Source organism: Etheostoma cragini, chromosome 6 (genome assembly GCF_013103735.1).
Source record: "Etheostoma cragini isolate CJK2018 chromosome 6, CSU_Ecrag_1.0, whole genome shotgun sequence".
Lineage (NCBI taxonomy): Eukaryota > Metazoa > Chordata > Actinopteri > Perciformes > Percidae > Etheostoma > Etheostoma cragini.
The window spans coordinates 19,428,876-19,456,790 of record NC_048412.1 but is presented as its reverse complement, the minus strand read 5'-3'; the positions used below and the strand labels follow the sequence as shown (position 1 = coordinate 19,456,790).

At 42.2% G+C, this 27,915-nt stretch overlaps 1 protein-coding gene and 1 long non-coding RNA gene across 4 annotated transcripts in view; one reads left to right on the top strand and one right to left on the bottom strand.

Annotated features, from left to right (window-relative positions):
• Nucleotides 1–27,915, bottom strand: part of LOC117946230 (nectin-2-like) — an 80,589-nt gene that overhangs the window by 29,154 nt on the left and 23,520 nt on the right. For 2 of the 3 annotated variants that reach the window (XM_034874229.1, XM_034874230.1), the window contains exons 2-6: nucleotides 18,776–18,885; nucleotides 17,656–17,905; nucleotides 15,875–16,168; nucleotides 15,599–15,716; nucleotides 14,833–14,981 (exon numbers count right to left, since the gene is read on the bottom strand). In XM_034874229.1, coding sequence (XP_034730120.1) covers nucleotides 14,833–14,981; nucleotides 15,599–15,716; nucleotides 15,875–16,168; nucleotides 17,656–17,905; nucleotides 18,776–18,885 — 921 coding nt within the window. Of the gene's footprint in view, nucleotides 1–5,931; nucleotides 6,891–14,832; nucleotides 14,982–15,598; nucleotides 15,717–15,874; nucleotides 16,169–17,655; nucleotides 17,906–18,775; nucleotides 18,886–27,915 lie in introns of those variants that run through there. The other variant, XM_034874228.1, reaches the window with a different exon arrangement.
• Nucleotides 4,288–5,750, top strand: LOC117946312. The gene is made up of 2 exons (XR_004656994.1): nucleotides 4,288–4,417; nucleotides 5,674–5,750. It is a non-coding gene; the product is annotated as an uncharacterized LOC117946312 (long non-coding RNA).

Genomic DNA, 27,915 nt, shown 5'->3' with positions numbered 1-27,915 from the left:
GGGGATGCGCTGCCATAACCACCATTAACCAACTGTCAGAGTCGTGGGGATGTTACAGCAAAATTGGATTTGGACCATGGTGGCGATACAGAGGCGGTACTTGTATGTAAAACCAAATAAGGCAGGTGCACATACACGCATGAACACACACATTCTTTCTGATGCCAGAACAGTCATACTGTACACACTCAGTCAACCCTATACGTGCCCTTCTGTTAAAATTTGACCAAACCAGTTCGGTTAAGTCAGAGTTTAAACAATGCAGCCTTTGAAAGGCGCTCCATTCCCCCAGTTTCAGCTTGGCCTGCACATTCCCCAACTGAAAACACAAACTGCCTCCCTCCAGGAAAACCACTGAAGCTACAACCACACATTCCTGAACTCTATCATTTTCTGTGTTAGTGTGTGTGTGTGTGTGTGTTATTGGAGCTCCACTGAATATGATATCTTGAAATAAGAGTGCATGCGCACTGTATCATCACTCTTCAACATCCACATGCTAAGGTGAAAAATGTGCCCTTTAAAACAACTACAGCAGTCCTGCATACCTGTTACCAAGGCAGCAAGTTTCCTTCAGCCAACCAGGGACACATATACGCATCAGTGATTGAGAGGAGGTGGAGCTTAAGTACAGGACAATTGTTATCCACAAAATGGCTTCTCCTTTTCCTGTGCTCAATTTCCCCATAAGCCTGTTATCACACCTCTGTTGACACACACAGAGATTTATCAACACTGAAATGAGACAAACAGCCAGCCCAGGAAATGAGAGGGAAAAAACAAACAAACAGGGGGGTGGTGTGTCTGGACTGTGAAGGATGGCTGACAAGAGAAAGAGGCCAATTCATATCCCGATCAAATAATCAATAAATCTAATCAGTGAGAATCAATGGCTGGCACTTGCATTCAATCTGGCTCCACAGTTATCCAAGCTAACCTCAAGAAACAGAGGGAAGAAAAGGAGAAACAGACATCATACACAGCAACACTAGAACATTTCCAAAATCAAGAAATCTTTAATATCAACCAAATATGAAAAAATATTGAAAGACATGACAGAATGGTGACAACAATTCTAGTCGTTTTCTCACTTATTTTCTCAAAAGACCATAATATATTTGAAATTAAAAAAAAATACAAAAAATACAAAACGAAAACGTTAACGCAGAGCAGTCAATAACAAAAAAGCACATTTTGGGGTAAGACTGTTTAGTGGTGTATATAGTTCATTTGTATAGAAGAAGCACATTTGCCAGATTTGGATGCAATCACAGCGCAGCAGTCAAAAATAAAGCACTCAGAAAACATAAATTATAAAGCACTGCAAAATAACAGAAAAGAGGGGAAACTGTAATAGGCGAAAATAAATCCTTCATGCTTGCCGTCACTGAAAAAATACACAAATGTGACACCATAAATTATTAATATATTTTTCTCTGCTACATATTTATATATTTATACTATGTACACAGGGAGGTTTTCTCTTCTTATTTTGTCTTTTATGCCAGTGAGATGGGAGATGTTAAGGCTTTCAATAATCATTAGATGTTTGGAGCCAAAGGAATAGCAAGAGTAAAGAAAAATATTGGGCATTTTTACTACCTAACCTTGTGCTAGACGCGGGCCAGGATCATGGATTTCTCTAAAAGCATTTTGTCTGACAAGTCTTACTTGGGTGCTGAGGTGGGTGGCAATGGTGTGTGTGCGTGTCTGTCTTTCTGGCTAAACAAATCTGGGAGGGGGGGCAGGTCAAAGCTGTATTCCCTGTGTAGAACAAAAGTGGACCTCTCAAACGATTTCTTTAAAAGCCAGTTTTTCTGACACTGGGTGAAAAGTGTGTGTCCATGAACGTGTAGTTGTCTCAGTTCTACATGGTCGTTGATTCTGGATCGGGTTGGACTATTCAAGGAATAGAAAGCAGTGGAGCAAGGGGCACATCCTGCTGCAAGTCTTTCTGCAGTAACAGGACACAGTATATGCCCTGACAGAGCCATTGAGCAAGAAGAGGAGAAAAGTAGTGTTTTGTGTGTAGCTATGTGAGCGCATTTGTGTGGGCTTATGTCAGGAGATGGCAGAGTTGTCAGGTATGAGGTGTCGCACCACACAGTTGGGCTGTGGGAGTGAACATAATGAGAGTGACTGAGGGGTGTTTGTGTGTGGGCGAATGTTTCTCTGCATTCTGAGTATATGTACAGTATGTGGATCCGAGTTAGTGTGTCTTTAAAATGCACAATAATATCTTCATTTTGCCAGTGTTCCGTGGTGAAAAGGGTGGCTACTAGGGCTACAACCCCAATGGCCACACACAGATAAATTATGACTTTTGTTGGTATTTTAGTTGTGGGGGCACACGCACACACAAAGTCAACTCTTAGGCTTTAGGCAAACTCAGTCAGTTTAGTGTGTTTTAACACCCAAACCACCGAGGTATTCATTAGATTAAAAATGACATTCTGAATTCCCCTCAGACATTTGAACTTTAGGCTTAGCAGACCCAGAATGCTTTCCTTACTTCCACAACACTGGTTCCATCGATCTGATATTTACACTGGCATAGATATTCACATTTTCACATGACAAATTAAAAATGCTTACATATATAGTACACAGATACCTCACACCAAAATGTACATAACAGTTATGTCCCTTATCACTATTTTGACCCCAAAAACCGAGTATTACACATATTTCTCTTTGCAGTGGGGACACACACAAGTGCAAATATAAGTTATACATTTTTTTTATTTTGAGTGGTAGTGGTTGTGTCATCTATGTTCATTTACTGTACTTCAGGTAGAAAGGAGTTGCATTTATTTATAAGCTAAGGCCATTAGAAAATAATCCTATTGAACACACTGGCTTACAAAATGCTAGACTGTGCTCAAACACTGAATGCTGTCTGTTATTTTGTCATCTACCTCCTGTGTCTATCTCCCATTTTCTTTCTGCCTCTCAAAGGTTAGCAGCCATCACAATGGCAAACTACTACTAGCTCGCTTGTAAAGTACGTGACTGTTTCTCACCTCTATAGCTTAAGGTTTGAACAACTATGATAGGTAATGCCGGCAAGCACAGTCCTCCATGCTCTTGTCAATGGGTCACCCTGCATTTTACTGCACAACCTGCAACCCAGATCTTTGCTGGGCCTCACAAGAAGGCAGTTCAGTAATCAAGAGCACTCGCCAGATTCCCAGTGGGTCAAAGGGGGTGTTGATTAGAAGCCCAGGTTTAGAGGAGCTACAGTAGGGCTTCCCTCCAAGATTGTCCATCACAGTCATCCAGTGGCTACATAGATACAATGACGCATGCTCATGTACTGCTGAGGCTAGACAACAGTAACGCGCAGTAGCCACAGAGTAATATTTGCCTGAGCGGGCCTCCGGTGGCTTGTTAAAAAGGATAAATTAACAGTCAGGAGACAATCAGCCCTGAAGCTGCTTCATAAAAAAGGGCTGTTTCACTGCTTGTTGCCTGTTAGTCAATTTGACTCCCATAGCTTGTCTGTGGACGCAATCTTTTATGTCTCCTGATCAGTTCACTACATTAAACTACATCCACTAATGGAAAGAAATATTACATGATCCCATTAAAAAATCGATCTAACATAACACGGTTGTACTTTGAGGGTGGTGTTCTGTTACATACAGCCACTTACTAAAGTGAGGGAGAAGGAAGTAGCATCCATGCAGTGGAGTGAACATGGCCACTTCAGGTGGATTAGTCAGTCCTGGCATGTCAGGCCAGGCTGGAATAGAGTAAGTGGGGCTTTTGACACATCAGGAGCAATAAAATACTCCTCTGCTCTCTGTGGCCCTGACCTCTACATTACCAGATAAATCATAAACTCCCCATAAACTCTGGGAGAGAGAAAGAGAGAGAGAGGTGGGAGGGGGAGGAATTGCCACGTCATGAACGATAAGATAAGCGGTGGCAATCTGTTGGTCCCGGCTAAGCGAGTAACTTCACGGCTCATTACCAATGAAGCTCCTCCTGTCAGGAGCGCTCTGAGGAATCGAGGATAAGGAGGAAGAAGAAGAGAAGAGACATGCTCCTCTCTCATCCTCCTGCATCCCTCTCTCCGTCCCTTGACCCTGTCAGATCGACTACACCTCATTCCCCAATCTCTTGTTTACCGTCTCTTACCTCCAGGCACAGTACAAAAGTTTGCATGTGAATACCTTGTTAAGAACTTAGCTCAAACTCTCTGCAAACTTGCTTTGTTAAATTCAGCTGCTCTTGCATTAGTGCAGCACAAGGACCTGATGTTCTTTTTACATTTTGTAACTTCAAGCGGATCTACTGTTGCTGAAAGTTTGCAGAGAAGTTTGAGAGAAAGGCAAAGAGAGCGGAAATGAAAGCTTGTCAGTAGACATGAGCAAATACTTTGTTCTCTTCTCTGAATCACCTGATGGCTACTGTCCATACTAGGCCTGCACGATCCAGGGAAAAATATGAATCACGATTTTTTTGCTCATAACTGATATCACAATTCTCTGCCACAATCCTTTTGACCATGCCAAAACAAAACAAATTCAAATTCAAATTCAGTTTAGTTTTAATTAGTTTTTAAAGCGGGTTTGCTAGTCAAATTTAGATTTTTTGAAAATGCTTAGCTTTAATTCAGTTTTTATTGGTTTAGTCTTTTTTGAACTATGTTATCCGTCGGGAGATTTGAAAAGGTCATAAAAAGTATTGTGTAATAACAACTCAAACATCGTAGAAATTTAGAAATATGTATTCATGTACTCATGTATTATGTATTCAACAATAACACCCATACAAACAATGTACATGTGATGATGATGAGCACAGATATGTAAAAATTCCACACAAGACGTCGCAGTAAGTGCAGAATGTGTTTGATGTGTTCAAGAAAACAACTGAATAGCCAACAGACTAAAAAAGACATACATCAACATGTGTTTTGAACTTTAGTTTTAGTAAAGTGGCAAACTTTTTGAAGTCAATCAACTCACTCAGTTGTGTAGACATCCTAGTATTAATCCACATATTAACCCACGTTCCCTCCCGCTTTTGGTGTTCTTGCGTATTTACTATCCAGGTTCAGGGAATATAATTCTGAATCTTAGAATGATTTGGGGCTGGACGACACGTCAGCTGTCAGCTGCAGTGTTATCATTTTGTGTAGTATTGTCTTTGTCTTATCATCTTCATCATGCCGTTTTCATTAAACCTTTTCTTAATTCTCAATTGGACCCCCAGCCTCTCTTTGTCGTCATCAAATCACAGAACATGTCAGTTCCCAGTCAGAAAATATACACGTCTACGGGAAATGTCACGGTCGGGAAGATATAACGTTATTTGCTGTATGAAAGACATTTGAGAAAGACGAAAACTAAGGACATTTATTAAAGATTTTTGGCACCTTTAGCATGTTGTGCATCACCACAAGCCTGTAAATATAGAGGCCTCAATGAAGAGAAGGGAGAGCACTGCAGCTCTTGGGAGCACTTTAAAACCTATTTTAAAATTCACTAAAGAAATAGTAGCGTGGAATGCATTCGGCTCGTAAAATTAAATGAGAACCAAAGTCACTTAAAAAAAAGAAATTTCAAAAAAAAAAAATTATTTAAAATTAAATTGTGAAGGTGGTGAATAAAGGTCTTGATTTTATAACAATTAATCGTGCAGGCCTATACGAAGGTTTTGAAGGTCCATACCTTCAAAACCTTCTTCCCAACCTATCACTAACCACCCACTTGCTGTCACAGCACAACGCATTACCAAAACAAAAGGTTTTCCACAGGAGGACTGGAAAAAGCAAGCAACACGTAACTGCTTGACAACTCCTTCCACTTGTACGGTATTGATGAAGAAAAGACTGAATATGCAAGTGAGTTGCTTACTGTATAGCTAAGCTTGTATCATGATACCATCATCCTTCTACCCACACTCGACATAGTTTCTCTCTTTAAGTGTGTCTGTCAAGAGTCCTTGTCAAGGTCGCAGTGATAGCAATAGCATGAGTAGAAGCAGTGTGACACAGGTTGTTTTTTTGTTTTTTTCCTGTTTGATTTTCAGTTCTTATGGACCAGATAACAGCAACACTTCTTTCAGAATATCCCTTTGCACCGTCCTGTTCATTCAATCCATTCTGGGGCTGCTGTGATTAATAGTAGACTATGTTTAGAATCAATTTTCAAAAATAAAAGTGGTATCATTTTCTCTTCTCTATCAGAAAGGGACAAGACCCTGTAGCCACAAAATCCTTAGGAGGAATCTGCCGTCACTTTTCCCTCCTCTTCCTCCTCCTCCTCCTCCTCCTCATCCTTTCCCCCTTCTCCTTATCTATACGTAAACGGCAGTCCGTGAGATGACAGAACCATCCCGCTGGGACTCCATGTCATCATCCAGGTAATCACCAATCATATCGTCCTGGTCATGCGGTGGGCGAAGCTGAAGGATGGGGGCTCCTCCACTGAAGTGGTCATACCTCTCCTCCTTCTCCAGCTCATCAAACTTCCTCCTCTCTGCGTCGTCTAACTCATTACTTAGGAGGATGTCTTGGGCGGTGGGCGTAGTGGCGACAACTTCAGGCCGGCCCCCCATGGTGAGCGGCTGGTGGTGGTGGTTGTTTTTCTCTCCAAGGCCCTGGTGAGATGAGCCGTCGTTGTAAACGTAGACAGGGCCGTTGTTGTTACCGCCTCCAACGCCTGCGCCTACACCCGTGCCGTTCTTGCTGGCCTTCTTGCCACCGCCAAATATGCGTGTCTTCATGTCACTGCCGCCATTGCCACGGTAACCCTGCCGTTGTCTGCGGCTACGAGTGACAAGCACAGCGACGAGAGCAGCGACCAAAAGGAGGGCCAGCAGGGAGCCAATCACAGCTCCTGCCACCATGCCAGCATTGGATGGGTTCACTGAGGGCTCTGTAGGGGGGAGGAGAGGCAGGAAGGGATAAAAAGGAAGAAAGGAATATGGTGGAGAAAGGGAAAAAAGAGAAGTGTGTGAAACATAGAGGGCAAGAGGGAAAATATTGACAGCATTAAAAAGGAGAAGGAAGAAAGGGAAACGTCAGGGAAAACAAGAAACGTAGGCGTTGGATGAAGTCAGTGGTGCTGGTCCAAACTGTTTTCAGTTAAGTGTGTTGCTGAGATGACAGTACTGTTAAAAGTAAGTGTGTGTGTGTGTGTGTGTGCTGAGACTCTTCCTACACTGACATTTCCTCCTCTCCCTCAGAGCTGCTCCTGTCCTCATTCTCACAGCCACGTCACAACAACGTCACAGCCATCTTTCCCCGTGTTGCCCTTCAACGGCCAGGGTCTATCCAAGGCTCACAACAAATCACAACGCAAGGCAGGGTGGAGGGGGAGGAGGGGTAAGTCACATACACACACTTTCATGAAGGAGCGGGGAATTGCATGTGCAGAACAGGTGGAGGCCATGCAGGGTAATGATGGATGGAGGAGTGGAGGTTGGAAAGGAAATGAAGAAGGAGAGGATGAGGAGGAGGAAGTGGTGGCGGAATGAGTGAGTGACAAAGTGACACAGCAAAATGACAACTCTTCCTGGAAGCCATAGGCATAGAGCAGGGGGACAGTTTGGCACCCCGCTCCGCAAAAAGACACTGCTTGAGTGCATGTAGGTCCTAGATGTGTATCCATTTTGATTTCAGCACTGTTTGTTTAGTCGTGACTGCCATGTTGCTAAAACATACACGTAAAACAAAGCCATTTTAGGTTATTTTTTGAATTAAACAAAGGCCTTCATAGAGTGCTGACTGGCTACTGAGGTTATATGTAAAACTCGGGCTGCAATGTTCAATTCACAGTATTCCTGTAATGTATCAAAAACCCAGGGAGAGGTAGTGGTGTCTAAATCAGGGTTGTGAAGACATCTCATATGACTTGTCCGCCATATAGTACTCCGTCTCTGATTAAAAACTTCCCACTCGCACATCGTTTTTGCAGTAATATTAGTACAGTAATTGAAAGCAGGTATTTGAAAAACAAAAATAAACTGCTTTTGCAGAGCAGGAAACCACCAGTTGACATTAAGGCTGTGTACATACACATTTTTTAATTTTGATTTGATTTGGTAATAACACAACTATGTTTCAGTACCAATACCACCAACACCTTCATTCTGTACTTTGAGGAATATAAACCTGTTTTCCTGGAAGAGCCTTTTCTGCTGTTTAGCAAAACCCGCCTATTAAAATGCATTGGTTAAGTTTGCAGCCATACAGCCTACAGAAAATACAGGGTAAGATCAGCTAATTATGATTCAAATCAGGACATATCTGATCAAAATCAAGCAAACCAAAATAAAATAAAAACTAAGACTCATTACCTGGCAGCTTATAGTACCTGTTGCCATCAACACATTTTAGTCAGCAGTCAAATAGTATTGAGGTTTGATACCAGGCCTAGTTCAGACACTGCTGGCGAGCCTCAAGGAGAACCATGACAGTGTTACTGCTTTGCACAGGCTTTTCTGGGCCATGAGTTCAGGGCTCTAAGTGCTTTCTGGGAGAATGACAACTCCCTGCAGATCCTGGGAACGTTTCCTCCACGTGGTCATCATCTAACTCAGTGGGCAGGGAGTATGGCACTAACGCTGCCTGAGTTAAGGGTCAGCTCCATCCGTGCTGTTTGCATTCATTGTACTGTGATGCACTTTGTACAGCAATGTTCTTAGGTTATTGTAAAAGTACATATGTGTAGATGATAACAACTTGTAGGAAGGAGGGGCACTCCAGTGTGATGGATAGGATAAACAGCTTAGACTATTTTTTGCAACTAGGTGCCTTGCTTCAGAGCTATAAAGCATAAAGTAAGAGTAAAGTGCTTTTAGTAGAAGGGAATATAGATATTGTTTTATGAATACATGTATTCTTTATTTTTATTTAGTGTATTTGTTCGGTTATTATTATTCTTTATATTTTATATTATTCTGTTTGGATAATTGTTGATGTCCCAGAAGCAATAATCCAAATGCATTAATGTGACTCTTTCAAACCCTTTGTCGGAATATAATCTTATGCAATATTTATCATCCGTCATTCTGAAGTGTTCCTGCTTCCGTCACGTTTGCGCACATGGGCTGAACAATAAAACAAAATAACTGTTTAAATATTTTTAATTTCCGTCCCTGGTTGAACGCGATCAAGAACGCTTGACTAAGCCGAGCCTGTTACTCTGGCTTTCCTTTCCACTCCATGTACTTTTCACCCGCTGCTACAGGAGATTAACCAGTAGACGCTGCTGTTGAAATCCCTGCCTAAATTTAAAAAGAAGTGAATCAGCCCGGTTCTTATTGTCATTCCCATTTGAAATCCATCAGAAGCCGGCTCCTCTTGTTAAGCGTACAGAGAGCTGACAGAATTACTCTTGTAACACTGATTCTTGTCAAGAGAGAAACGGGTAGTCTACTGCTGTCTACACCTGTGCTCCTCTCTTGTCTCCTCTTTATTTCTGCCTCTTCTCCACCCGCCGCTTTCTCCATCTCTTTCTCCATTTCACTAGCTGTCTCCTGCGTACACTCTATCCATCTTCTCTAATTCCATTTTCCCTGCCATTTCTCCAATTTATGTTTACGTTCACCAAGTTACTTTTATGCTCTGCGCTTCACTTTCAACATATGCCTAGGGAAAAAATGAATTTCATGTGGGTATATGTTCTCTTCCTTTCTTTCAATTTCTACTACCAGCCTCCTCCGGCACACAGTCTCTCTCCCCTCCAAGTCATCCGAGAGCAGTGCTAAACATTTCTGTTCACACACATGAGAGTGAGAGCTAGCCCTCAGTGTCCACTTGTAACAGGAACACAAGAAATGCATTATCACCTCGGGCTCTGTGGAGCTCCAGCACATGCAGTGTGGCAACAATCTCTGCGCAAACTCGGGGTTGGATGCAGCCACACGTTGCCGTCACATCAAAAGGAATTACACTAAAATTTAAATGCAAACACTCCCTTAATTCCTCTCATCCAATTATTTTTAATGCGTTGCTCAAGTCAGTTCTTGAGTGTATCTCTCAAAGTCTATGCTGGCAAATCCCTATGTGGGTGATAATTCATGTTTTATTCTTCCCGTCTGAAGACAACACGTAAAAGATTCAAGAGATAGATGTAAAAGAAGCCACCCCAGGCTCCCAGTACAGGCCCACGACAGCCCAGACACATCCTAACAAAGTACCAATGGAATGTATTTCAGTGAGTGAGGAGAGGACATCTTTTAAACTCATGTTGTTGGATGAGCAAAAAACTGCAATATGCATGCTGTGTGGATAACAAGGCGAGAAAAAAGTAGAAAAAAACAAACATGCAGAACTATAGTTACTGCCACCCCTTCCCTCAAACACCATACTGTGGAAGCCAAAAAAACAGCATGCTGCCTATGAAGTCCCGTCCAGCACGACTGTAAGCTCCAAGTGACCGCAAGTAATGAGAGAGATGGAGCAGAAGTAATGTCTACTGCTGCCTCCCAAAAACATGCATGGTCACATACACACAAACTCATACACACACCATCATGGTCTCATCACTGATATGACGCTGGGAAGGGCTGCACCTAGAGCATAACTTAGTAGTGTTCTGTCAGCATGTGCAACTTATCGAACAGAACTGTGTGTGTGTGTGTGTGTGTGTGTGTGTGTGTGTGTGTGTGTGTGTGAGTGAGAGAGAGAGTGTGTGTGTTTTTGTGAGAGTTAATGAGGGGTGGGCAGGGGGCCAGTAGCAGGCTGGAGGGATACTTGGCTTCATCAGACCTGTTCTCTAGCTGTTTTCGCATGGCCAGAGACACGCTGACAGATACAGGCAGACGTACGCACGCACGCACGCACACCCAGTGGAGGAAAATGTCCAAGCCCCTTGCTCTTAAACAGAATTGGGGACATTTAAAATGTTGAGGTTCAGCTGAGCCATCCCTGTAAGGAACGATGGGGGGACAGAATAACAAGTCTGAAGATGGAGGGAATCTGGGTTAGCCACACCCCTGCGAGAGGAGACTGGAATGGAGGGATGGGTGGAGGGATGGAGACTACTAAGCTGTGATAAAGGAAGAGCTACTGGTGTTTAAGAGTTAAGTTTAAAGAAAGAGGGATGTAGCATGGGCCTGAACAGGAGAGAGGGAGAGAATGCTGGGGGCAGAAGTCTTTTCTTTGAGCAGGGAGATCAGAGCCAGACTTGTGGAGGCTAAAAGACAACCTGAGAGAGATAAGGAGGGTAAGGAGAGAACATATGCTAACTGAGAGGATGAGAGATGCAATGAAAAAAGCAAACTGCAGCGAAAGAGATAGCGAGGGAGAGATAAATTGAAAGAAAGAGGAGGGGAGAGCAGGGTAGGACGTGTCTGAGTAAGCAGCAGGATCGAAGATGAGAGGAGGAGAGGCAAGGAGAAGAGAGGACATCCATCCTTCTCTCTGCCTCCGGGAGTACAGGACAAGACTGAGGGCAGAGGACACGAGCAAACACCCACACAGACACACACAAGTGTGTTGATTTGTGTGTGTGTGTGTGTGTGTGTGTGTGTGTGTGTGATGGAGAGGAGTTAGGGACCTGCTATGTAGCAGGTGCTGGCCATTTCACGCCTGTCGGCCCCTCTTGGCCCCGTTTGTCTACACGCATTCACATTAGCCTCCACAGGTCTGCATCGCACTCCAATCTGGAGTCATTCTGAATCTTTCTTTCACTCTGTTTTGACCGTCATCCAGCATTTCATTTCACTTCAACCAATACAAACTCCACCTGTTTCTTTTTAAAACACTACAAATCCTTCTTCACTCTGATACTTGCTGGTTACCTCAGTCACCAGTTCACTGCCAGTGAATTTAGCTCACATCTTATCCTCCTCCTTCTCTGCCGGTGAGTAAGAGAGGAGTGGGAAGGAGAGAGGAGGTGGTCGGCCACGAGAGAGCACGAGAGAGGAGGGAGATGATAGGACAATTATGACAAGGATGTGGGAACTTCAACACTGGAAGAGACCAGAGAAACCAGAAAGTAAAAAAAAGACGAGAGAGAAAAAAAAGGAGAAAGTGGGATAAAGAATTGGAGTGGAAATGTAGGATAAAAGACACAGCGAGAAAAGAAGCGGATTGTGGAATGAGGAGAGAAGCAGCCAGGAGCTGAAGCAGCAAAGGGTGACTGATCCGTTCTGAGAGGCTTGGAGACAGACACACACACACGCCATGCTGAGAGATAGAGGCCAATAGCGGTGGAGATAGGATGCAGTGGCACAAGATTCCCATGGGAGTTTTAAATTCCATCAGCATCCACTCTCTCCCTCTCTCATGCCTTGCTCTCTTAGTGTGAGGATTGCATGCTGGCATTGATCTATCCTGGTGCACGTTCTCTGGCTTTAGTCTAAAAGCAGCTTCCATCTTCCTCCCTCTGCTCCCTGGATCTTTGTATCTGCCTTGCTTGTTGCTTGTAATACACAGCAGGAGATGGTGACATCCTTTATGCTACAGAAGCTTTTAGAAGTTACACTACTGTGCAGCAGTACAGAATGGCCCCCAGAGGAGTGATGACGCATGCTGTGGCACCATAAGGAGCCAAGGGACTTGAAGAAAGATGGGAAGTGAGAGAGAAAGACAAAAAAACTGAAGCTAGAGGCCAAGAAAAAAAGAAAAGAAAACAAGGACATGAAGTAGCTGGGTTGCTCTTAAACTAAGGCCAGGTCAGTATCGCTACGCTGGACCACTTGTTACCGAGTTAAATCGCTGTGGTCATTTATGCTGACAACACCTACACCTGGTTGGGAGCAGGTTATGTCCATGTCCATGTCCGAGATCCACCAAAGTAAAAGCACCGCCTACTGACCAATCGATGCTCAATGATGTCACTGTTCTTAGAAGAGTTGCTGGAGCTCAGTGCGCACAGAGAGAGAGAGAGAGAGAGAGAGAGAGAGAGAGAGAGAGAGAGAGAGAGAGAGAGAGAGAGAGAGAGAGAGAGAGAGAGAGAGAGAGAGAGAGAGAGAGAGAGAGAGAGAGAGAGAGAGAGAGAGAGAGAGAGAGAGAGAGAGAGAGAGAGAGAGAGCGCGCTCATTAAAGTTAATCATTTAGAGATAACAACCCCGTTAACATTTCCGATGGGTATTTTTATGAAAGATAGAGATTTTAAGCAGAGTGAATTACGTATAGGCTATTTGTGTATTACGATGATAAAAGTACTGATTATTTAAATGGAGTCTGGTGGGTTTGGTGAATGTGATTGCGCCCTTAAATGAATAAATATAAAAACATTTTCAAATGTTGGCTAAGTGAGTGTAGTCTATGTGATTTCATATAGGCTATATGTTTTGCTTCTTGAGTGTGTTGCCAATGAGCACATTGGTTTGAATTATGTTTCTATATTTTCTTATTTATCGCTTCCCACTGCCAGGGTTACAACTGAAATAATAGGCTAAAGCAACAACAGTTTATGGAAAGCACAAGTGTAATTATGGTCAAATGTTGTGCCTGACTGATGGAGAAGAGATATTGATAAGCGCTGTGATTTTGACATTTACAGCGTCTGCTTTTCTTGCCAGCTTTCCTTCCTGGGTTAGGAAGAAGCAACTGTATTGCGTTTTGTCTCTAAAACCGTGTCTGTGTTCTTCATATTTATGGAGAATTATAGTTTGTTCTTCTGATGCTTGCAATTGGCGAAGCTAGACACAGACACAGACACACAGACACACACACAAAGTCTTGTCTCAGCTAAACCCAAGGCAACACTGAAATACCACTTCATTTCAACGTCAACAATGTCACTATTCATCACTTTTAGTAATTGCAGCCTTATCTTCAAGTCTCTGACTCTAATGATCATTGCTCATTTGCTTAGCTTTAGTTTCTCCTGTCATTAGTGATGGCAAAGGGTACCGCTGAGAAGCTACTTCGTCCAAAAAGTCAGGATCACAAAAGCGACAAACTGCTCAATCTCATTTTAGAAAAAGGAAAAGCGAAAATATCATCTTGTCTATGTGCACCACTTACAATGTGAACTACCTTGAAATACCTTGTGAAAAAACACTTTGTAAATGCCATTTGATGTACAAAGCAGATAGACAGACCTTGAGTACCACTGAGGCACAGAAACTTTGATAATTCAGTGCATGCAAAGAGACATGGAAAAGTGACATGCATTCTTAATAGGATGAAGAGAAAAAGAGAGATGAAAAGTTGAAAGGGAGAACCCGAAAGCACGGAAATGCATGCACATATACACTCACTTTCTAAAAACAGGCACACACACACCATGGACAGAGCAACTGGACCCTCTAGTCCTACACTACACACCCAAGACAGTCTTCAGCACAGAGAATGTGTGTAAGTTCATGTGACATGTGAGGCAGAACAAAGGTGTGTATCCCTGGGGAAAACATGAGAGCGCAGCACACCAGGATATGTGTAGCATTTGTGATGAAAGTGCTCTTGGTTCCAGTTCATCAGTTTAGACGATCTATATGTTTTCTTATATAAGCCAGGGGAAGGTTTAGATGATGAACGAGACCCAAGTGAGCCACTAACGTGTTTTTCATCTCACTTCTAAAATGTTCACTGCCTTTATGGTGTCCAATTCATCAGAGTGTTAGAACATTTGCAACTTGTGTAAAATACATTTCGTCTTGGTTTTAACCACTTAAAGCAGCAAATGGGTGGATTTGTAATGACAGGAATAATACCAATGCTATTTCATCAAATCATAGAGAGGTGCACAAAAAGAACACGCATTACTTGTTTCCTCTGACAATGGCAATGTTGTACTTAGTATATTTTTTTATGTTATCTGACCTACATCTTGAAGACCGCTTATGCACATGCTATGCATTTAGACTTTTTCTTTTACACGCGTTGGGGTGTGTGCTTGTTTGTGTCCTTCAACTCACCTCTGACAAAAACTGTGACCTGGCCCTTGCCGGTCCCCATGAGGTTTTCGACTTCACAGACAAAAGTGGTGTTGACAGCGTCGTCCACCTTCAGCACCTTCAGCACGTTATTTGTGATCTGTACCGTGTTTGGCATCTCTCCTGACATCCTGCAGGGACATGAGGAGATGGACATGAGAAAAAAAGAATAGGGAGAATAGGATTGTGCTTTATTTGACTTTAGGCAAAATGAGAGCATTGAGACAGATGTACATTTACAGAAATATGCTGTATTGTGCAGTGTCATCAAATTCCACAAATCTTGATCGGCAGTGCAAAACTAATCAGTTTTCCCCTTCCTCAAAAGGCAATCCATTATTACGCAGTGGAGGAAAATACGATGGGGACAGAAGGAAAATCTAAACTGCCGGATCCGGGCCCAAAATCTCATCTCTCCCATATTTTGTATCAGACTTTTCTTTTTTCAGATTTTGTCACAGTTTAGGTAATAGCTAATGATGATAAAGAAAAAGGGGGGAGAAAGAATTATACTGTGGTTCTCATTATGCGAGGGTTAAATCTTGAGTCGCAGAGTCCATTGTGAGAAATATTACGGCTATCTCCATAATCAGAGCACAGGGCTGTAGTGGCCTGGGAATGAAGGGAAAGAAAGGGGGATAGAAAGAAAAAAAGATAAGAGAAAGGGAAAGCAAGAAACACTGAGGAAAAAGACTAACTGACCAAGAAAAAACAAGACAAAAGAGATGATGGGTGTACGGATACTCACGTCTTCCACTGGGGGGCCAATGGAGGAGGGTTTCCACTAGCCAGGCAGGTAAGCACCACGTGTGTACGACCCAGGTACCAATTATTGTCATAACCCACTACTGTTACCTCAGGGGCATCTGAGGAAAGGACAGATGAATAACAGAAGAAAGGAGAAAAAAAACTGACATGAGCTCAAGGAATCACTCCAAGACTTCATTTTAGAGCGTGAACAGCAAAGGCATCCATGAAATAAGTGCTGGGTTATGTGTTTGTGTGTGTCTGTTAGATGTCTTACATTGTACTGCTAGCTTCAACGGGAAGCTGTCTGGTTTGACCTGGGTCCTGTGTGCCACCACGCAGCTAAGGTCTTTCCCGTTGTCTGCAGCTGTGGGAACCATTTGGTACTCGCTGGTCACGGTCACGGTGTTGTTGGCACCCGGCTTAGACACTGTTGTTGCATTGCCATTGGCTGTAGTCACCCAGGAAATCTGGGCAGCGGGGCGGCCATCCACAGACTCACAGCGTGCCACAACGACCGGCTTAGTGCCTGCTTCCACTGTTACGATGGAGGCCGAGTTATGAGGCTTAGCTGATGGATGGACGGATGGATTGATGCGAGGGTGGAAGGTGGAGAGAGGAAAAGACACAGAGTGGCAGAGAGAAGATTAAAGGATGTAGAAATAGATAAAAATGGAAATAAGACAGCTGAGGGAAAAGATAATGTGCACCATTATTGATAAACAATTTGAGTCACCAGCCTGGCAAAAGCAAATCCAAAACCTCAATCTCCAAACACGCTCGGTTCATCCACTCACCCTCTCACCGTCTCTCTCTATTTTCTCTCCAGGGCCTACATTGACAACACTTTTGAGCACCAATGCAAACACCCAAACCCTATAACTTATCCTCTCTCTCTATATCTTTAATCTATTCTCTCTCTATCAACTGCCATTGATATATTTCCCTTACTGGTCCAATGCATTGCCATTCATTAATTCTAAATTACTACAGGATCTCTGTCATCCCCCACCCATCTACCTCTCCTTATATCTCCTCAATTTCCCTCTATGATAGCAGTGTGGGATCAAAGGAGAGCAGGCAGGACAGGCGCTGACAGCAGGCATGACAAGCAGCCAGATCAATATAGTGCCTTAGGGGAAGCAGGGAGGCATGATGCGTTGGAGAGAGAGAGCGGAGCAAAGGCATTGGTGCCAGGCCAAGGTTAAACCAATGGTTGAATTGCATTAACAAGAACATAACTGATCTGACAATACCACTTATAATAGCAATTAAGCCAAGCTGGACATGCTTTTAACCTGCATGCTACCTTTGAGGGAGGGAGAGAGATAGAGAGGTAGGCGGAGAGTACTTTGCATTTATAAGTAAGCATGGTAAATAAGCACACACTTGTTAGACAGATGAGAGATTTAAGGAAAAAACCATCACGTAACAGTTTCAATGCAACTTGATTCAACAAGTCTCTAGAAACTCTTCTGGAGTGACAAGCACCATGGAACACAGAACTAGGTTTTTGGCAAGAATAGGTAAATAATTGAGAAATAAGGTTTAAGACAGTTGGCCAATTCTCGTGTTTGACTAATCAATCCATCCATGGTTTAAAAGTCTCTACAGAACTACAGATCTTTCAGAACAAGTTAGTCAGGGTCATGTTGAGTTTCATTCCTTTGTACCTGACAAAGAGGGCTAGAAAAGTGATAGAATGTGATAAAATTGAATTTAATGTGATAAAATAGAAATTTTAAAGGGAGCAATTAACAATGTTTCAAGTCCTTGCTTGGCAGAAACCTGTGATGAGTTTGAACCCAGAAACACATGTTGGTAGGGTTGGGTACAGAAACCCAGTGAAGAGTTTGGGTTGGAATTTTCAATATTTCATGTTTTAGATGTTCAACCTGGAGGGATTTTACTGATGATAATAGCTTTGTTGCCTAGTTACCTAGACATCTTTGCTATCTTTACATCAAGGATCAGAATGGAAAAATCAGATCTCTGTGTGTCCAATAATGTGTCACCTATCTGTATATACACATTAAGTAGGTTATGTTAGTGACCTACCCAGCATGACGAGGTACGTGATGCCTTGCTCGTTGCCACTAGGGTAGGTAGCATACTCGCAGATGTACTTCCCCTCATCGGTCATCCTTACATCCCTTATCTCGATGGAGGGACTGGCCAGGTTTGGAGGGCTGGATGTGAAGCTGACTCGGCCGTTCATGGGTGAGTTGGGGTAGTTGGGATCAAAGTTGGGGTGAAAAACCGCGATGTTGATCCTGTCTCCGTCCTTTGGCTCATAGATCCACGTGACCTGTGGTGGAGGAGGCCCGGGGTCAGTGGTTAGGATTCGTAAAACGATTGAGGAAAAACAACAGACCTCATTTATCACAACGATGGAGAGCATTTTAAGACATCCAAAGTAAACTCCACAGGGCAGCGTTTACAGCATCATAATAAAATATGTCGAGCCGGTTTGAATATGGATGTGACTTTTTCAAGAGCATCTCTCTCTCGTGCTCTCTCTCTCTCCCTCAGCATAAACGACAACAGTTGTGTACTTCCCACTTCATTGAAATGCAACTAAGAAGTGTTCACATTACCATATTCAATCCCCTGAAGCAAAATGAAGCTTAGTATTAGTTTGTTTGGAGTATTATAACATTAAGCCTAAATGTGATAAAAACCTATTACTCGCCTTAGGATTATTTCTGTTGGCTACGATTTGCTAGATTAATGTTTAATGGGCTAGGTAAACAAGGCAAATGGACCTGTATTATCATTTTATGTTTATTTTGATTGCAATGAATTTCTCTTGTCCATCTGACGGACTTTCTGTCGGAGTTTCACACACCTGCAGAATCAGGTTATCATAGATAATTAACAAATACTTTATTTTACAGGGAAATGGGCATATGTTTAGTAAAATACTACATTGTTCATTCGTTTAGTGAAATACTACATTGGTCATTCGTTTAATTGCCCATGTGTTTGCTTTCATTGTGTAAGCAATTTCAACAAATTGTACTGTGTCAAGTCAGCCCATTGAACTGCAATTTGGGGATGAAGCAGACATTTTTATTAGAATTTCATACCACAAACCCAGTTTAGAGTGGTGTATAAAGAAGTAATCAAATCCTAACTGAAAAAAAAGAAAAACTTGTATCGTGAGAGAGTGTCTGACCATAGTGAGCTGTATCCCAGTGGCATCAGTGAAGGCACAGCGCAGGTTAACCGTTTGGCCGGGATACGACAACACCTCTGGCTCCACCTTCACCCGCTGACCTGACACTCCTAGGAGAAGCACAGACAGAGAGAGAGATACATTAATGCCTGCAGTATTCTTCCTTCACAATCTAGGAAACATGGAAAGGGAGCAGAGGAAAATTATGTTAGTCTCCTGGTGATAAATGAGGACAGTGTGGCAGTGTCTGGTACAACAGAGGACAGCATTAGTGAACCCAGGCAGGTAGGCCAAGAGTCTGGAATCTCTCCATGACTGTGCGTTTGTAGAGACGCACTGGCCTAAAATAAAAAAAGGGATGTTTGGGGAAAAAGAAGAAGAAAGCCAGTTCTCTTTTGTACATAAGTCATAAATCATATGGATGGTTTATGTTTTTCTTTAGCCTGCTATTTGCTGTGCCGACACATTCCTCTGTTACAGCAAAGAGTCAAAATAAATATGCTTTTCTTAGTTGTGTCGGTGGGTGGGTGAGAAATAGAAAGAGCAAGGCAGCTTTAAAAATTCTGTCTGCGTGTGCGTGTGTGTAATCCAGGTCTCTGTAAAAATGTAATTACTTGTATGAGTAAGTGCGCATTAGTGTATGTCAGCAAGATGGCACCTGTTTTAAGTAAGAGTGGATTACCTGCGGATACACAACTTCAAATGTTTGCAGCATGGGCTACATATGCGGATACGTGTGTGCTTACAATGCATTTAGCAGCAAGCTCTACACATACAACAGCACCAGTGGAAAAACAATTTCCCCTAAAGACAAACAATTACTTGCGGAACTAGTTCCACCAGTTGTGCTGAGCCAAAGCTGTTGTGTTGAAACTAATATCATCTACAGGGACGATGGAACACGAACACACACACACACACACACACACACACACAAAACAACCACACACATGAAACCCATAGGCTAGTAGATAAGAGGAAAGGCCAGTGCTGTCTTTTACTTTTGATGAGCAATGAACACTACATCTTCTCTACTCTTGGGAGATCTGAGATATCAACACGATTGAGGAAGGAGTGAAAGCCTGAGTGGGAAAGTGGAGGAAAACAAGCCTTTCCTAGAATAACACCAGCTCTCCCAGGACCAGCCCAATTTACAACCACAAAACAACCCCCTTGAAGCCACTGAGGAACCTCTGGACAACCACTGAGCAGCCTGTGGGAGCTACAGAGAGCCTTTTGGGCTGAAACAGCTTATTATTATTTTTTTTTGGTCATGGACACATACACAAGCATATCCGTGCAAGTACACACACAAAAGCATGTACAAGCATAAACACATGTATACGTCTCATGTCAGCTTTATTGTCGATATCTTTGCTCCTGATCTTTCAAATGTCTAGAGAATTTGAGTAAGGATGAAGCTAAGAACCACTGTAGTGAGTGAGACTAGGTAGATTGACAGTTAGCTGTACTCTGGTAACCAAAGGATGTAGCAAAGCAAAAGAAAAGGGGATGAAGGGTAATTGAAACTGTTGACTGCTAGTCTTGATGGTCAGAGGTCAATACACAATGTGGCACTGAAGATAAAGTTACTCTGCCTCAGGTTTCACTTGTGTGCACATGTGCAAATTCACATACAAACACATGCACAGCTGTTGTGTCCCCATAACGTGGGGGCAGAGCGGAGCTAGGTCTGTTGTCTGTCATTCTGAGGCAATAAGAGGAGGTCAGCTCCTGCCAGAGCTCAGATGAGAGACAGGCTGGCCTTATGAGGCTCTTTATAGCCCTAGAGAAATAAATACTACATACAAGACATACAAAGACTTGCAGTCCCCATCTTCCATAATAGCCCCTGAATCCCAGCCCTGAAGTCTGACTTTTTCTTCTGTGTATGCTGTTTTAATGACACCAAATCTCAATGTGTCCAAGTGTCTGCATGTATGTGAACACAATAGGCTTTAGGAAATGCTGAGGCAAGGCAGCATTTGAAACAGTAATTGTCAGTATAAATATTTAGAGAGCATTGGTCATATTAAACAGAAGAGAGAGACAGGAGGCAGAGGGAGACAGGAACTAAGGGAATTAGAGAATAAATGACGGTTCAAGGGTAAGACTGAGAAGAATGGTGAAGCACAGAGGGAGAGAAAGAGAGGGTTGGATGGGAGGAGAATGATACCAGAAGCCGTGTGTCACCGCTGCTCTACTTAACAGTAGCTCTGCTGCCTGCAGGTGCCATACAAAGAACACTAACAAATGCACACAAACAAATGCATGCTCGTGCAAACGGCACTATTCAGCATCCTCAAGTAGTCAGATGTCACCAATCATCCTAAGTCCTGTCACCAATCATTATGTCACACGCACGCCTTGACAGCCTTGCCATATTAACACGGTCCTCTCTGATTCCACCATGCGTCTTTGAAGAGGAAAATGAATCTGAAGGAAGGAGAAGACCAGAGACAGCCTGGGAATGCCAAACTGATGGGAGAATGAGAGCGGTGGGGTGTAAGGAAAGTGGGGATGAAAGTGTGTGAAGAGAACGCGGTGCCAGAAATAGAGAAGGAAAGAGGGAGTGCAAAGAGAAAGCGATAATAAGAGAGAGGAGGTGATTCTTGAAGGAGAGAGAGTGTGAGCTATAAACAAGGTTAATAGAAGACAGCTGAGGGACAAAAGAGAGATTTTAGAAGAGAGAACTAAGAGGAGGGAGTGAGGAAGTAGGTGAAAAAGAGACCAAGAGAGAAACTAAAAATGGAGAGGTGGGGGGTTAGTACAAGGGGAGAGAAACAGAGCGAGGAGAGGCAGATGAGGGGAGGTGAGACGGGAGGTGTGGAGCAGTGAGAGGCAGGAAAGACTCCACACCTGACCTTGTGAGAAACCCTGTGGTTGTGAATAGAGAAAGAAAAAAAAGAAAAAAACGTGAAAAAGACTGAATGAGCCAGAAGATGTGAGAGAGAGAGAGAGAGAGCAAAAGAAGAAGGAAAAATTCTCAAAATCCTATTTTTCTCTGCAGCCTATTTGAGCCAGCTTATAAAATGAACATACGCTTATCAGCCTGTGTCCCCCTGACTCGCTAACTGACGCCTAACGGCATTCATGTCCTCGGCCTGATCACCGCTATAGTGGAGAAAAGCACAACGTCAGGGGGACCGGAGTGCAGGGCCATCACCTGAAATATCTAATGGCCTTCAGAGCTCACTGACTTTCAGCCATTTCATCAAGCTACTGGCTATGCACTGTCAGGTGGGCTAGAATGAAGCTTACCCATTTTCTGTGTTCTGGAAGATTGCATCCCAGACACACATTTTGTGTGTGTGTGTGTGTGTGTGTGTGTGTGTGTTTTTGCTTTAGCCTTTCTAGTGCTTTGCTGCTGTCTCAATAAGCATTCTGACCTTTCATTATTCTTCAACGTCTGTGTGAATTTCTCAATATCCATTATTCTCTTGTTGTTATTGTTGTGCCCACCCGCTCCACTCCTGAAGAATAATGGCTTTGATACAGGCAGTATGGAGTGCCACTACCGGTCTCTGTCTGCTGTCTCTCTCTTTCAATCTCTGGCATTTTTTCCTCAAACATAATCTTTTTCTTACAGGAGAATTAGAATAATTCCTATCCCACCTTTCAAACTTGACGTGCTGAGTTTTGGACCCGACTGTGTCCATGATGGTGACGGTGATGTTGGGATTGAGCTGCATACTCAATGAATAAATGTCCATTAAAAATAAAAAAAAAGGTACAGGGATGTTTACAAAGTGTGTCTACAAAGGCCAGGCTGTACACCCCTTATGACCTTCCTTGAAACTGTTCAATTGTGCATATGGAGGGCTCATTTTCTTTTCCCTCGCTCATAATAAATGCGTGTTCAATTCAATTTCAATTACATTTTATTCATAGTTTCAAATTATGACAAAAGTTATCTCGAGACACTTTACAGATAGAAAAGGTCTAGCCCACACTATAGTTTACAAAGCCCAAAAAAATTCTGGTAATTGCCTCAAGAGCAAGCAATTAGTGCGTGCGACAGTGGCAAGGAAAAACTCCCTTTTAGGAATAAACCTCAGACAGACCCAGGAGGTTGGTAGGCGGTGTCTGGCGGTCTACGTTATAACATATTCACTACTACATTCAGCAGTAACAAGAAGACATTGTGTCATTGAAGGCATCATTCAATTTTCACCCATACAAGAACCTGAGTAGCTATGTTTCCCTCCACACATTTTTATCCAAATTAAGTGATATTGAAGGAAAAATTCTTTATGGAAACTGTTAAACTCTATGGAATTTTATTAATATTGACTAAGAGGAAATATGTTTAGTCTTATTGGATTTTATCTTAATTGATATACGGCTTATGCGGTAAACGCTAATGGAAATGTTATTTTCTGAATAAATAGTTAATTGCGATTAAGTTTTAGGTCATTATATGGTTTCAAACAAACAAGAAGTTTTAGTTCATTTCTGCCCACTATGTCCGCTCTGTTTGCGCATATGGCGGGTGTCAACAAAGACAGATGTAAGTGGACGAATGAGGAGGCAAAAGACTTTTTGAATTTAATTTATCAGGAACTCGCAAATGAAAATGGCAAACAAAGGTTACGACGAGCCGAGGGACATCCTCTGGAGTAAATGGAAGGCACTCAAAACAGCGATACATGTCTCAAAAAAGGAGTTGTCTTGCAGCGGTGCCACAGGAAAAATAAGAGGCAAGTTGCAACTGCATTATCATAGCAATGTGTTGATAGCGTTTTCATATTATAGCTTGATATGTCGCTATCAGCTGGCAAATAAGCACTACAACGTGTGCAATATTAATTGCCAACATTTGTTGGTAGACAACATTACGCACAGGTTTTTATTTGCTTTAAAGCCGTTGGATGGAAACACACTTTCACCAGCTTTATTTGCATGAGTTTTTTAACCGACTTTAGGATTATTCGATTGACAAGTGGATGTAAACTTAGCTACAGTTGAAAAAAATGTAATAAGGATGATGCATCAGATCAAGTTACTTTTTCCTTGTTTAATTATCCAACTTTTATTCTCAGTGCGGCAGTGTCTGCGTGTTTGTGTGCTGGCCTTGAATGTAAGTGATCTCTTAATGAAAGCTACTGAAAGCTCTGCCAAATACCAGCTTTCTGAGGCTCCCAATGGGCAATAGCAGTTGGTTTTTTTGAGACACTGGCACAGAAAAGCCGATTCCAACTCTGCGATTATTACTGGGGTTGTAGTTGTGTACAGTGCAGCTTGTAAGTATTGGGACAGTGACAATTTTTTCTGTCAATTTGGCTCAGTACTCCAGCAAATTGACTTGAAATGAAGCAATAACCGAGATTAAAGTTGTGTTTGAGAGTGTTTACTCCCATTCTGTCCACCTCCTGCGTGAGAGTCAGAGCCCTTTATGTACATAGACTTTTGAACAGTGCAGCAGGACACTAACAGGGCAACAATTCCTATGTTGTCCAACTAAAATGGATATTTTCCCTCTACAATTAAAACTGAAAGTCAGGTATTTACCCTCAAAATGCTTTTCTTTTTATTTCAAATTTATGTAAATGTAAAAAAGTAAATATACAAATGTTTCATTACTAACCTGAAGAGCAACAGTGTCCACTGTTCCCCCTCACTAAAACTTTAATATTGTTCCCTTTATCACGCTAAATACTGTAATATTGCAGTTATTGTGTGTAATGCACCAGTTATTTGGGTGGTGACTGTTCATCTCTTTCGAAATGTGTTAGCTCCTCTGAGCAGCTTTGAAAACTCATAAGCAGAGATGGTCAAATGTGTATTAAAGCTGACACTTTCTATAGGCTACTCTAGTTTTCTGCGATACGTTACCATTATTGTGTCCACACCCAACAGTGACAGTGCTGTGGCTGCGTGTCATATCCAAACTGCTGCTGGTATGTACTAATAGCCTTTATCAGCTGGAGTCTGGAACAGCACAACAATGAACCTGCTGTCGGCTGATGCTGCTGCTACCTGACAGTGTTGCAATGCTGGTTCCTCTGACCTTAACACACGTGCATACACTGAACATGCGCACACCCATTTTTGATGTGGATACTTTGGTATGCAGGGAGCAGAGTGGGAATGCAGCTTAGCTTTGACAGGCGAGACAGTTTGACAAGCCAAGAATAAAACTAGGAAATGAGGACTTGAGATGTGTCTCAGCTTCTCATTGACCTTTTCACTGGGCTCGCTCTATAAGGAGCCAATCAATATCACATGAGAAAGCTACATTTAGAAGTAGCCACTGCTCATTATGGACTTCTCCAATGACAGTCTAATATAATCCATTAATTTACTAGTGGGAGCAATTGGTTGGTTTGATAAAGAAGCACATATCAAAGACAAGGCTATCATGTAAAACTGTACACAAAAATCCTCAGAGATGTTCAACCAGCATGGGAATGTAACATAGAAACACAGTTGTAAAAGGGATTTGTGTTACAGCAAGGTTGCATGCATTGAGACAGCAGGTAAAAAACCAACCCCTGTGATGCAACAGGACCAGAGGAGGAAAAAAAAGTGCACGAAGAAAGCAATGCTACATCTTACTTTGTACCCAGTGACATGATGAAATATATGATAACTGAGTCTGAACACAGTGGGGAAAGAGAAAGTAAATCAGACACAGGACGAAATCAGGAAGGGAGGCAGAAATGCATGAAATGTAACAGAAGGGGAGAGAATGAGAAATAGGGCTTCGGAGGGAGGGACACAGGGAGACATGAACAGGCTTCAAAAAGCCAAGGAGAAATGAACAGCTGGAGGAGAAATCTGCACAGGGAGGTGTGACTATGTGTGTGTGTGTGTGTGTGTGTCTGTATGTACTGATGCATATTCCTATTTAGTTGCCTGTTTATAACAAACATGCCCTAGGACTCAAGCAAATATCATTTGCAAAAATAAGTATTTGCCAATTCAATTAAGTGCATCATCTTTATAAAAAAAGACCCAGCAGGGAAGTTTAAGAATCCTTCAAAAATGTAATACTGGAAACGGAACACTTCAGCTTCAATTGCCAAAACCTGCTGCTTCAAAATCTGAACCATGATCTTAGTCTTGCCCCAAGACTATATGTGTGAATATTATGCATGAGTTTTAGAGTAAAGTGAAACTGACCAAGTAGAGGAATTCACAATGGGATTAAATATGTGATATTTGGTAACGTTTTTTTCAAGTTTTTAAGCACCAGAGACACAAAAAAAGAAAAAAAGAAAAGAAAAATCACCGCAAATCCCAGAAAAAGTGATTCTTTTTATATGGGCACTTTAATGTCTGTTTATTTATCACGAGTAATATCGTTGTCGCAATATTACTTGTGACAAATAAACAGACATTAAAGTGCTCATATTATTTTGGGTGTTATTTTGTGTCTCTGGTGCTTCCACACGCATACAAACTTGAAAAAAATAAAACTATCCATGTTGTTTTGAGTGAGATACGGGTTTCTGAATGTCCTCTGCCTTCTGTCTCTGGGTGAGCTGTTCAAAATTGGCACAGCTTTCTACGTAACTAACTGAGACGAGGGGCTAACCGTAGCCTGCTAGCACTAGCATACTAGCTTGTTCTCAATGGCAAAACACTACTACTACATACACTAGTTTCACCATAATCTACAAAAGAACTACTTCCATATCCCTGTTCTGCAGGTATTCCACAAATGTGCCCACTAGTGGTCCAGAGGATAATCAGTTAAGATTGTGTGTTCGTCCTTGAGAACTGTAAGTTGCATAACTTATGTTGTGCCATATTTGAGCACACACATACTATTACATAGATTAATTTAAATGTTAAGGGAAAGATTAAAAAAAGAGAAACTGGATCTATACATTTTCACAGAATCACAACTAAATTCATATCTTCCTACTCAGTCATAATCTTATTAACCCGGAGCCCCAGTCTCTGTGACAATAATCATGTGTGATGTTTTAGGTCTGTTGGCAGACATCCATGTACACATTGTAGGCATCGGCATATAAAGAGCCTTTTTTCACCATTTCCACTGAAGTGTCTCAGCTTGCACTCTGGTAACATTTGTGTGATCCAGATAGCTTTTATTCATTCGCAAGGGTACTTTTACTTTTATACTTTAAGTACATTTCCAAGCCTGTACTTTGTTACTTTTACTTGATCATTTGTTACTGCCATGATCACCCACTCTTTGGGAAGTTTAATCTGCTCCCCTCAGGTCGCCGTTTCAGGCTACCTATGTTAAGAACTAGACGTGCCAGGGATTCTTTTATTCCTGTGGCTATTAGGAACCTGAATTCAGTGGAATTATATCTTATGAAATTTTATATAGCGCATGTTTATTTATGATTTTACTCCTGTCATTATTCTTTGACATACTGACCTGTGTACTGTCCGATTGTCAACTGTCATTCGTATCTGCTTGTATTGTTGATTATTCATATAAGTATTCACAAATGCCTTTCAGGGTGTATGACTTTAGAATCTCTCTTTGTGTGTCCTCCCTGAAGAAGAAGACTATGGTTTGTCTTTGCATTTTTCTTCCAAGGCCACAAAGTCTAACAGAAACAGTTGTCCAAAGCCATGTTTATCATGGTAGGTCCCAGGTTGAGACCATAAAGACACAAGTTGTTTTTTCAGCTAAGACAGAACAACCAGTAGAGAACTTTGACACACAAAGGGCAGATTCAGAAAGACGTAACAGCTCCAACTTGTCTGCCTACGAAGATTAACTGTTATACTAAGATTAGTCTGTTCTCCAAACAAGGTATTCTTTTCTCTGGGGGACAAGTTATAAGGCAGGAATACTACAGTTACTACACTCTGTAGCTGATGTGTGCATTGTGAAAAACGTCCTTTTCATTTGATTGTTCTCTGCAGAAAACAATTCGAACTTCACGGAAGACCAAAGCTTGATTCAATTTGCAGCCCATCTTTATTTTGTTTCAACAAAGTCTCACTTACAACAAATTCCTCTCTCGCTGTACAAGAAACTTCCACATTTTCAACAGGCACTGCACTAGTAACTGATAAATATGACTTGCACTGTGTGTTTGTCTGTGTGTCCTTGTTGAGACAAAACACATCCATCTCCAGATGTAGAACTGCTAGGGAAAGTATAAGCACACACACACACACACACACACACACACACACACACACAC